Genomic DNA, 12,615 nt, shown 5'->3' with positions numbered 1-12,615 from the left:
CCACAGTCAGTATGCACTGCTGTAATCATAGCAGGCACCACCACAGCCGGTATGCACTGCTGTAATCATTGCAGGTACCACTACAGTCAGTACGCACTGCTGTTAGATTTTGTAGTTTTGAAATATTTTTAAGACCTGGGCAACGCCGGGTACTTCCCGCTAGTTCTATATAAATCCAACGTCTTGTGGTCCCAGAGGGGCAACAGTGCTTGCTGGGTGCTGGCCAAAACCGTCCAGGGAATGGCTCACAATAGTTGTTTGATTATCCTGTAGATGTAACCTTGGCAAGCAAGGTTGCACTTGCCTCTGTGATTAATGGATGCTCTGAGTTTCTGTACACTTTTCCCAAAAAATAAATAAATATAAAGTAAAATAAACGCAGTGTTGCTCTAGGAGCCGGTAATCCCTGCACCACCTCATGCCGCACTGGGATGCAAAAAGCAAATTGAAAAAAAAAGTAGAACTAATCACATACCTGCATTTCCCATATCCCCTCCCTTGGATGCAGCTAATTCTGCATAATGCACGGACATAAGTAGTACTAATCACATACCTGCATTTCCCATAAATATGCTAAATTCCTCTTGATATGCAAATTCTTTTGTCAAGGCGCCCTTCCCCCCCCCCTTCCAACCCAGCTTATATATATGCTCCAAGCACGTGTCCTGTTTCATTCAGACGCTGTCGCCTCGACAGACCTGGTTTCACCTGAGGACGGCTGCTTGCGTTGTGGCCGAAACGTCGTGAGAATTATTTTATTATGTTTTATTTTTATTATTTTATTACTTCCCTTCTACGTGACTTTACCGAAAGAACCAAGAAGATGATGACAAGATTTTTACTAAGCGTTTTCAGGATACTCGATGATCTCACTCTTACTTACCTCTACCCATTCATGTCACTCCACTCCCATTCCCTTGCCCTCTGTACTACAATGCAGCCATCTCCTCTTCCCTCTGTTACATCACCTCAGTAACCTCCACTATCTATTAATTTCAACTCATAGCATTGCATGTGTAGTGGAGTAATGCGCGCGGGGTTTTGCAAACAGTGTGCATGCACGTGTGAGCCGCGGACAGTGAAGTCACGTCAGGGAAAACAGGTGGGGTGAGAGGGTAATTCAGAGAGAGACGACCAATTAAGATGCATAGTGGTGATTGGGGGCCGTCCATAAATGACGTCACGCACCTGGGGGGGGGGGGAGGTCAGACATTTGTGACGATGTGTGACGAGGAGGGGGGGGGTTTGAGAAATGTGACTTCATATCATAATGCGCAATTTTAAATAAATATAGACAACACGTTCTACTTAATTAAATGGACTTTTTAATAAAATTTTCTCCTACAACATCAGAGTGCAGAGCCACATTAATTATGCACTACAATGACAATAGTTTAAAGCGATTTGAAGCATGTTTTATTTTTGGGGGTGGGGGGGCAGAGCTTTGTGACGTCATATTTGAGGGGAGGTCTGACTTTTTGTGACTCCGTGTGACGAAGGGGGGGGGGGGGTCAAAAATCGTCCAAAATTGCGTGACGTCATTTATGGACGGCCCCTTGGCTGGCTGCAAGTGCAGACACGGTGTAGGCGCCTCGGAGTCTGCAGATTGAGGTGATAGCAGCAGTGTGAGAGATGACGGGAGGACGCCAGCCTAAATAGGGCGTTTAATGAGGAGCAGGATAAATATGGCAACGTGTGAGGCAGGGAGTTGAGTTGGTTGGAGTGAAGAGAAGGAGCTAGCAGAATATATCGTGATAGGCTAGTAGTGGAGAAGCTAGCAGAGTGTATAGTAATAGGCGAGAAGTGAAGAGGCGAGCAGAGTGTACAGTGGGAAGCTACCAGAGTGTGTAGTAATAGGCTAGCAGCGGAGAAGCTAGGAGAGTGAGAGAGAGAGCAGGCTAGAAGTGGAGAGGCTAGGAGAGTGAGTGAGAGAGCAGGTTAGCAGTGGAGAGGCTAGGAGAGTGAGAGAGAAAGAGCAGGCTAGCAGTGGAGAGTTGAGGAGAGAGAGCAGGCGAGCAGTGGAGAGGTTGAGAGAGAGAGAGAGAGCGGAGTGAGCGAAGCGAGCAGAGCAGGCGAGCAGCACAAGCGGGAGAGTTGTGAAGGAGTTACGTGGTGTTGAACGCAACGAGTTTTGTTCGAATAAAAGTGACACAGGAGAAAAACAAGAAGTTGTCTGCGTGAAAAAACACCACTACATTTGGTGTCAGAAGTGGGATAGAACTACGCAGCCATATCAAAGAAAGCGGCTAAGAGAAAGAACTTACTTGTCGACTCTTCCGATGATGAGAACGACGAGGAGGTTGTTCCCACCTCGGCTCCCGAGAATGTTGCTCAGCCGGTGGAACCAGAGGACCGGCTGACCTCGGCGCAAGTGGGTGAGCACGAGGAAACTCCGGTCAGCGCAACGAGACAGAGTTGGCGGGACGTTGCTGCACACTTGCAGACCACGCTGGCAGCAGTTACGTACATGTTCATCATGCTGATGGCGGCAGGCCGGACGACGTGTACGGGGGTGGCGACGGATGCGACTGCTCTTCACGTCGTTTCCACAATACCGATTGTGTCCGAACGAGCGGGCATGGGAACCACCATTGCAGCGGTCATGTCGGACTCGACATCGACTTCGCCGACGGTGCACACAGCTCCCTTACGCCGGCTGCCGCAAGTCCGTGCATTTTCCGTGACCGAGGGCGACTGGACGGCATTTCATCGCCGCTTTGAATCAGCATATCGCTCCATCGACTGGTCGGACCGTGAGGCGTTGTGGGCCCTGCCGACGGCCCTCAACGATGACTCGCTGGCCGCCTTCTATTCCGTCCCCAAGACTGATCGATCGTCACTCGCCGATGCCTGCACTGCGATGGCGGCTATTTTCGAACCACCGTCGACAATCCGAAGTATGCTCCAGCTTAGAAAGCGAGGGGCCACAGAATTACCCTTGGCGTTCCACAGCGCTCTATTAGCCCTCGGACGGGCGGCCTATCCCTCCATGGATCAGGCAGCTCTCGACTCGCTCGCCCTGGAGCGGCTCTTGATGGTGGCAAAATAATTGGGGTCATCCTCTCCGTCGCCACTGACAACGACCTATCATCCCTCCAACTAGCGAAGAACATTCAGGTGCATTTGGGCCTCAGGAAAGAGCCAGCTGCGATGGCGTACACAACGGTGAAAGGGGACTCAACGGCCAGCGACAGCAGCTCAGGATATGCAGCCCGGTCTTCAAGTCCACAACGTGCAGAGATGCGAGGAGGTCGGTCGCCGGTTGAGTGGCCACCACGGTACGGACCGCTGTGCTACAACTGCGGGCGGACGGGCCACATCGCCAGGAACTGCTGGCTCCTGCGACCTCCAACGTCAACTTCTCGTTCCAAGGACTACAGGCGAGTCGCGACACATCATGCACATGGCCATTTCATTCCCATCATTCATCTGCCCCACGTTGCCCTGTTACCGCTCATCCCGATGGGTTATTTTATGATGGTAAATGGTGTGCGTTGGCGTATCGGGCGTTCAGTGCCGCGCCGGGTTCGTCGGACATTATGGCGGTTATTCAGTGTGTAGAGATCCAAGTGGTAATCGACACGGGTGCTTCGGCTACCCTCATTTCGCTGTCGACGTTCCGATCATTGCCGGCCTCACCCCAGCCACAAGAGCAGGTGGATAGGGCATGTATTGCGGAAAATGGTGGTAGTCTCGGGATTGTGGGTCGCATGATTGCTACGGTACAAAACGGAGATGTACGCATGGATGGCCCTGTGTTGGTTTCCATGACTTAGGCTGTGCCGTGTTTATTGGGCGTGGATTTCTTGCGCAGGATGCCCCTTAACATTCGGCTGGATAAGGGCTGTATTGAGATGCCATCGGGACAATGCCTGGATTTCTTTAAAACATCTACAAAGCATATCGCGATCAATGCTGTTATGCAGGCTATGGTTTGCCGCACAGTACGCATTCCACCAGCCACGCAGATGCTTACGGCTGCATAAACACGGCGGAGGGAGTCTTGTTGACACCCTCGAATGCGGTGTCGCGGACACCCTCTTTAGTGGGGGCATTGACTGTGGTGTCATCAAATAGCGACCCCTTCATTTAAGTCGTTAATGCAGGGCATACGCCGATGTCAGGGGAGTTGGCACAGGGGTTGCCGATATGCGATGCTAAACCCGAGTGGCTGCAGCAGTTGTGTGAGGATAATTGGGAATTCACATCCGAGCAGTGGGCGCGACTTCGCCGGCTTTTGCATGAGTTTAAAGACGTTTAAAGTGACAGCAAATACGATATAGGCCGAACAACCCTATTACAGCATCATAATGATATGGGGAACGCGCCTCCGATGCTATTGAACTCCCACAGGATGAGCCCACGTGAAAAAAAATTGCATTTGGCAGACGGTGGACGAGATGTTGGCACAAGACATTGTCTCTCCCTCCACCAACCCTTGGGGGGTGCCCATTGTATTAGTCAAAAAGCGTGACGGGTTGTTGCGATTTTTTCGTGTGAATTTCAGGAAACTTTAATAAGGTTTCTGTTGCGGATGCATACCCGCTTCTGCACATGGACGATTCTTCGGATGCCTTGTCCAGTGCATGTTTCTTCTCGACCCTCGATCTTTTGTCGGGATTTTGGCAATTGCCTTTGGATGAGGAATCACTTCAATGTCCTTCCAATGGGACTCCACTCCACGCCGGCCACCTTTCAGCACCTTATGGAATTGGTTTTATCAGCGTTGCAATGGGAATCATGCCTTATTTATTTGTATGAGGAAATTTCGACGAGCACTTGCAGCGGCTGCGCTCTATTTTTTCCCGGGTGCAGGATGCTAAATTCAAATTTAAGCCACAAAAATGTCACTTGCTACAGACATCAGTTAAGTATTTGGGTCATGTGGTTAGTGCGTCGGGAGTTGCTACGGATCCGGAGAAGACGAGCTGCGTGCACACAAGTTTGTTAAGAATTTCGCAATGATCGCGACACCGCTCCATGAATAACAGCTAAGGGACACAAGTTCCATTGGAACAAGGCGCAGCAGGATTCCTTTGAAGTGCTTCGGGACATGCTGGCCGATGCACCGCCGCTTGTTTACCCAGATTTCTCTAAGACATTCATCTTCGACACTGACGCTAGTGATACGGGTATCAGCACCATCTTGTCCCAGGTGGTGGTCAGAGTGGAGAGACGGGTGCGTATGGCAGCTGTGTTTTGTCCCCTGCTGAGCAGAGGTATTGTGTTACACGCAGGGAGCTGCTTGCCATGGTCCATTTTATGCAGTTGTATCGTCTGTATCTGTACGGCAAGGACATCTTTGTCCGATCTGACCATGCTGCACTTCAGAATTTTCTGCGTGTAGACCAACCCTCCGGCCAAATGGCCCGTTGGATGGAAATTTTGCAAGCGTACTCCTTTTCTGTGCAGTATAGGAAGGGGACCCACCACGTTAACGCGGATGCGCTGTCGTGCCTGCCTCTACCGCCCGACTCATGCAGGTACATGGTGGGCTCGTCGTGGTGTGGGCTGCCATTGCAGACGGCCCCTGATACGGTCGCCGCAGCCGTTATGGGCCCGACAGGTGAGGTGCACGCGCCGGACGATTGCATTTTGGGGCTCGATTGCAGTGAGTGGGGATGCTTACAGGTGGAGGATTCTTCCCTGTTGAGATTGCGGCGCCAGGCTTCCTGGACACCGATGTCAGTTGAGCGCCCCTTTTTACGGCTCATGGATGGACTCCTCTTGCAATGGGACGTCGAGCTTCAAAAATGTTGTATTGTTGTGCCTACGAGCCTACGAAGCAGACTTGTGCACACGATGCATGATAAATTGATGCATTTCGGAGTAAAGAAAACGTCGTTGACTTTAAAGAGGGCTTTCTATTGGCCGTGTATGGACAATGATGTCCACTTGTTCGTTAAAGCTTGCCCTGAAGGCGCCCGCGCAACCGTACAAGGTGCCGCTGCAGTCCATAAAAGTTTCTCGGGTCAACGAATTGGTGGCATTGGACATTTTGTGTTCATTTCCCATTCCCCAGAGGGGGCACAATTATTGGTAGTAGGGTTTGAGTATCTCACCTGGTGGCCGATGGCGTGGCCGTTGGTCGACCAATCGGCGGCGTCCATAACCGAAGCCTTTCTGTATGGGTATCTGCTGGACAAGGGTGCACCAGAGCAATTGCTCACTGACCAGGGTAAACATTTTTCATCGAAGCTGTTAAAGGAAGTGTGTGATTCCCTCGGCACTAAAAAGATTCGGACTTCCCCATACCACCCACAAACAGACGGGATGGTTGAGCGCTTACATCGAACCTTGACATCTTTGTTGTGTCAACAAGTTAATGCGGCACAAACCGACTGGGATTTGCACATCCCAAGCATTCTGGCAACCTACAGATTGGCCCCACACGCCTCGACGGCGTGTTCACCCTTCTATTTGATGTATGGGCGGGAGCCTGAGGCTCCCGCGTTGGTGAAATTTGGCGTGCGTCCATCGGGTAAGGTGTCGGCCGTACCGGTTCCCATGCATCAGGCGGCCAACGAGCACTTGCGGGGTACGCAACCTCCACGCGAACCGTGGCAAAAGGTGACAAGGCATGGCTCTATTTCCCCATGGTGCCGGTGGGCACGTCACCCAAACTACATCGCCCGTGGCAAGGGCCGGTGGAGGTCGTTGATGTTCGTCGACCCCAGTGCATGCGTATTCAATTCGGGCAATGCCAGTGATATGTGCGGCCGTCACGTTTGAAGAAATTTAAGCCACCGATTTACGATGTGTCATCTCCCATCCCGAAACGGCCTGTGTCAGATGCGTCTGACGAGCCTGTCACGCCGCCCCAAGTAGACGCGCCTCAGAAGCCTTGTCACCTTACACCCACAGGTTCGCAACGACTATGGCAAGGCGAACCAACCAGCCGGATTCCGAGTCGGAGGACCAGCCGCAACCGGGTTGCTCGTTTTCGCACGACCGGGACCCACAAGAGGCTCATGGTTCATTGGGAAAGAGACATGGCTCTCTAGCAAGCGCTGAGCCGTCTCTTCCTCCAGCTGTGCGGAACCTGGTTCATGGTAATAGACTGGCGGTGGCAACCTGCTCACGCAGGACTGTTTTTCATTGAGGAATGCGAGAGCATTCAAAGAGACAGACTGCATTGCACACACCTGTACATACACGCGTATTTATTATTGTTGTTTTCGTTGCTGTTGTGTTATTGTTGTTATAACCTGTGTAATAGATTCGCGCGTTACGTAGTTGTATTTCAGGTTAGCCGAGACGGCTAGATTTTTAATCATGGTGGGGGGGGGGGGGCGTAACGCGCACAGGGTTTTGCAAATAGTGTGCATGCACGTGTGAGCCGTGGAAAGTGAAGTCACGTCAGGGCAAACAGGTGGGGTGAGAGAGTAATCCAGAGAGAGACGACCAATTAAGATGCATAGCAGTGATTGGCTGGCTGCAGATGCAGACACGGTGTAGGCGCCTCGGACTCTGCAGATTGAGGCGATAGCAGCGGAAGCAACTTGCGAGAGGCGACGTAATTAGGGCGTTTAATGAGGAGCAGGATAAATGCGGAACGTGTGAGGCAGGGAGTTGAGTTGGTTGGAGTGAAGAGAAGAGTGAACACAAGTAAAGCTAGCAGAGTATATAGCGAGAGGCTAGCAGTAGAGAAGCTAGCAGAGTATATAGCGAGAGACTAGCAGTAGAGAAGCTAGCAGAGTATATAGTGAGAGGATAGTAGTGGAGAAGCTAGCAGAGTATATAGTGAGAGGCTCGTAGTGGAGAAGCTCGCAGAGTGTACGGTGGGAAGCAACCAGAGCGTGTGGTGATATGCTAGCAGCGGAGAGGCTAGGAGAGTGAGAGAGAGAAAGCAGGCTAGCAGTGGAGAGAATAGGAGAGAGAGCAGGCTTGCAGTGGAGAGCCTAGGAGAGAGAGCAGGCTAGCAGTGGAGAGGCTAGGAGAGGGAGAGAGGGCAGGCTAGCAGTGGAGAGGCTTAGAGAGAGCAGAGTGAGCAAAGCGAGCGGAGTGGAGCAGGCGAGCAGCGCAAGCGGGAGAGTTGCGACGGAGTTACGTGGTGTTGAACGCGAGGAGTTCTGTTCGAATGAAAGTGACACAGGAGAAAAGAAGTTGCCCGCGTGAAATAACACCACTCCACATGTATCCACCCACAAGTGCAGCTTCTTGATATATGATCACATTTCCATAAGTCCATATCAATACGTTGCACCTCACCTGAAAGCCCATGACATGTTCAACATTATGACTTATGGAAATGTGACCATGACGTGTTCGAAAATATGATGTCATTGTGACCTTGTAATTTGTATAATTGTCACATTAAATTAAATTATGCAAATGTTTACTTTTAAATTTTATACATACGTTCCACACACTATTATATTTCATTGTATAGTTACATTTTTTCTGTTACGTAAATAAGAATTGGCATGAGCAGTCGCCACATATATTCAGATTACATAGTATATACAGTACAGACATTTGCCAATTTATGCATTATTGCATAGAGAGCCAAAATAAGGCACCTTTAATATTCTTAACGTTCAATATTAATGCCCAAAACTCAGCCCATATCAAGAGCACTTAGTTGTACTCTGAATTCCTGGCCAAAGCTCACATGACTTTGATAGAGAACTGCTCGCCCTTGAAAGGATAGTCTCCTGTCGTTATACGGGGTGCTATTCTGCTTATGCAGAATGCATGAGCAAACACAAGAGAGGGGATGCTGTCACATCTCTGCTGAGAATTAGGACAATACATTCCAGGATATTTCAGCTCATTTTCATGACCAATTTAAAATCTGCTGGACCTGCACCGTAACTGGAATGGTGCTGAGGTCCGGCTGTCCACGCAATGTAAAAAGTAGCGTCCATGCCGCGGCACCTGTAGCAGAGCCCCGGTGTTAAAGCACCACTTTTAAAATAATTCCTGGTCTGACCATGGGCAAAAACAATTGCTGGGCAGCCATGTGTGAGCCAGTACAGCAAGTCGGTTTCTGACCTAGTTGTATAGCAGTGTTTGAGTATTTTTCCTCCACTTGTTTGGGTTTTCTTCGGGCACGGACTTTCCACGAGAAAATGTCCGAGTCTCCCGGCTCAAATGAGCATTGGGCGTTGGGTGAACTCCTTTGGCTGTTCTGACTCAGTGATGAAAATTCCATCTAATTGTAATGACGACTCGACACACTTCTCTTGAGATGGCACTTTATTGAAGACACGTTCACTTGACATCAGGCGGAGATCCTACTGCAACAGCCCCGAGTCTCCCTCGCATCTCCCTATATCTCTACACGAGGCAACGCCCCCTTTCTTGATCATTCTCGCTGACTCTGGACACTCCCTCTACTGGCAGACTCTACCATCCTCTTCCGTTACCTGACCACACTCTCTTCTCGTACATTCCCGTAGCTACCAGTCCCTTCACACTCACAACTGATACCCCTGTCATTACCTCCCGTGGCCACTAGTGCACTCGTACTGTCGGCTGCCTTCCCTGTCATCACCTCCCGTGGCCCCTAGTCCCCTCATACCGCATGCAGGCTCTATTGTCATTACATAGTCATGGTAGAACATGTATCTATGGAAACGGCCACTCTTTATGTTTCCTCAAGTGGTACGTTTAAGCATTGAGGAGGAACGATGGGCTGCATGCATATTCATGACCTTATAATTGTGCGTTGAGCAGCCTAATAATTGCATTGCAAAACATATATATATAAACAAGTAGAAAAACGGACCAAGTATACAAAGGACCTTTTCTTATATATATAAAAAAGAGACTTGTGACTGATTTGAACAGCTTTCAAGGGTAGGCAAATAAATTACGACTTACAGGCACCACGTCTGGGTATACGCGTGCCCGTGCACACAGTAAAAAAGATTAGACTGTGAAAATAACCATATCTGCTAATGCAGAGAACCTTTATCTTACAGAATAACCTCTGGGGTGTTTGCAGCACCCCGACCACTCAATTAACCGAGCCATCTCTACTGGTCACGGCACAAAGTTTGGGATAAACTGAGCAACCGTTGCCATGGATGCATCTGCCACCATTCAGGGGTATAAGGCAGTGGGGCTGCCATTGGAACGTTGTGTTATAAAGAATATTATTTTCAAGGGGTTATGAAATGGTATAAGACAATGGGTATTTTTCTTCATATTTCTGCTAACTCTGATTAGAGACACCCTATGCAATGTAGTTTGGTACATATTCATTGTTGTCAGAATCTTAGAATTAAAATGATCTCGGTCAATGTTTAAAAGCCTCTTAATTGTATGACTAAGACAACGATGGATGGTCATGTGGTATGCCAGTGCACAGAGATGGAATCTCTGGGTTCGACTCCAGGTTTCGGTTACTCATGGTAATAATCAAATAAATGTAGTTTTTTACTTTATTTGGTCTTTGTAAGCTCTGAGAACAATCGTTTATCAATTGCCGAATTTATACCTCTGGGTCAGGGCAACATGACGATGAATGCAGCTACAATAGATGTTTTAGGTATAAGACACTTGAACCTTTTGTGACATTCTTGATTTGAATCTGGATTTGACATCTTACATGATGAATGATACTTTTAAAGCAAGTGAGACTGGAATAAGAACATTGAAATAATAACACGATTTGAGTGATGAATTGTTATTTTAAGTTACAAAAGAAATTTTACGGCCTAATGAAATTATAATGTTACATTTTCCACTTGAGTGCTGCGCTATAGTAGGATAAAAGTGCATTTTAATGTACTTTTTAATGTCGTGGGCTGTAAATATGCTTGCAGTACATTGTGCCAGTGGTATGTGGATAATGGGTGCTGCAGGACAAAATCTATTAACGCCATTAGTGAACATGACAAGTGAATCCGTGCAAGCACTCAGCCCTTTCAACACTTTGTTTTAACATTCACATTTATTACGTAAATTGATTACACCCCAAACTCTGTTTGGAATGCTCTGGTTGGCATGTGGAAAAACACCCCGCCCCCCCATGTTTAAAACATTTCTTGTGATGTTAATAAAGCTACTAACATAAAAACAAAATCCACAAACATCTCATCACTGTCATCATTAATACTGCCTGATGACAGAAGGAAGCACTGCACTCTACGCATAACAAAACATGTCAAATTACATTTCTAAACAGAATTATATAACGTAGCACTTTGGAAAGGTTGGGAATATAGCCGTCAGTATAAAAAAAAAGTCCCCTACTATTGGATCATATTTTTAAAAGGTAAATGGTCTCCGTGCTTAAATCAACATTGTATCACCACTCATCTCCATTGACAGCTCTAATCCAGTTGTAGATATTCCACATTCTACATTATCACGGTAATGGCCTCAGCGATCACAATATTGGTAGTCATTTTAATATCTCCAGTGAATTGATGATGGGCTGAGTAGATTCCAGAATAATATTTTAACTTGTGACCTTCTGATTGGAAATCTGCAACTCGTATATGTTGCCACTTGGCAAGAAATGAATGTCTGGGGTCGTGAAAAAAAACGCTTCCTCTAATTAGAATGCGTCTTGGAAGCCAAACAAATAGTGGCATGTGACAGGAGATCACACATTTGGATGTGAATGCAACTGGTCAGTGTTCTAATTATTGGAGAACTTTAGCACAACAATTATTACACTGGTGAATATCTGGAATGCCCCTGCCCAAGACTTTTTTTTTAATGCATCCATGCTGCCAAAACAGTTCAATGGAGCACGTAACTTCCTTCTGAAACCTGTGCATCTTAACGGGTATTTAGACATGACTCAGACGAGGATTGAGTGCTAACCTTGAATTTCCAGTATTTATGCTCATATTCAGTTATTTCAACAGTTAGATTCCCTTTTTTAGGGTATATGTAATTAATTCAAAGCAACAATGTCATCTTGCTGTTGAGGTTAGTTCACTTATAGATGCCATCAATTAAACTTTAGAAAACATACTTTTGTTAATGATCCCTGCTCTTCCTTAATTAACAATGCATTTTAATTATCCCTGCTCTTCCTTGATGAACAATGCATCATAACCACAACTACAAACCACAAAATATCTAAACTATGCTTTATTTTACAGGGTAAGGCCCACTGAGCTATATAGCTCTTTTTCCAGAGCTCGCCACAAATGATGGCTCAACGAAGTGGCTTATCACGTGGAAATTATAGCAGCCAAAAACTCTAAACGTATGTTTCTAAATGTGGAGGGAAAAACCAGAGGACCCGGAGAAAAATCAATTCAGCCACGGGGAGAACATGCAAACTCCAAATATACAGGCGTGTCAGGGTCGCCATTGAACCCACGACCTCCTGCATACCAGTCGAGGGAGTTAACATCTCTCCACCGCAGCGCCCCCTATAGTTTTCAATTATGTAGTCACATTCAATTTCTTCTCTAAAAATCGGAGATGTTCACTATGAGAATTCATAACATAGGTTTTTGGGTTAGATCGTGTAAGTATAAATGTGTCGTGACCCTCCACCACCCGACACAGCCAGTAAGGTATGTCATGTAAGCAACGCACAAATTAGTTACTACTTCAGCCCACCGGTATGTTGAAGAGTAAATCCACAACATTTACAATTTAGTTTCACTGGTTATTACATTAACCAGCATTATCGGGCGA

General features: G+C 47.6%; 1 protein-coding gene across 1 annotated transcript; it reads left to right on the top strand.

The window, feature by feature from the left end:
* Nucleotides 1-2,695: 2,695 nt before the first annotated feature.
* LOC144937364 (uncharacterized) lies at nucleotides 2,696-7,117 on the top strand. Its single transcript, XM_078864703.1, has 3 exons — nucleotides 2,696-3,380; nucleotides 5,484-5,566; nucleotides 6,865-7,117. Exons 1-3 carry the CDS (start codon nucleotides 3,151-3,153, stop codon nucleotides 7,002-7,004), a joined length of 453 nt encoding a protein of 150 aa, XP_078720829.1. The 5' UTR covers nucleotides 2,696-3,150; the 3' UTR covers nucleotides 7,005-7,117.
* The last annotated feature ends 5,498 nt before the right edge of the window (nucleotides 7,118-12,615 follow it).

This window comes from Lampetra fluviatilis, chromosome 1, assembly GCF_964198595.1.
Source record: "Lampetra fluviatilis chromosome 1, kcLamFluv1.1, whole genome shotgun sequence".
In the NCBI taxonomy this organism is placed as follows: Eukaryota; Metazoa; Chordata; class Hyperoartia; order Petromyzontiformes; family Petromyzontidae; genus Lampetra; species Lampetra fluviatilis.
The sequence above is the reverse complement of the archived record's forward strand: the minus strand, read 5'-3'. Positions and strand labels throughout refer to the sequence as shown.

Excerpts from the sequence above, each read along its gene's own strand:
- LOC144937364 (XM_078864703.1), top strand. The coding sequence starts at position 3,151 with ATGGCGTACACAACGGTGAAAGGGGACTCAACGGCCAGCGACAGCAGC. Across the intron at positions 3,381-5,483 it reads TCTCGTTCCAAGGACTACAG|GTACATGGTGGGCTCGTCGT; the intron begins GCGAGTCGCGAC and ends CGACTCATGCAG. Across the intron at positions 5,567-6,864 it reads AGCCGTTATGGGCCCGACAG|GTTCGCAACGACTATGGCAA; the intron begins GTGAGGTGCACG and ends TTACACCCACAG.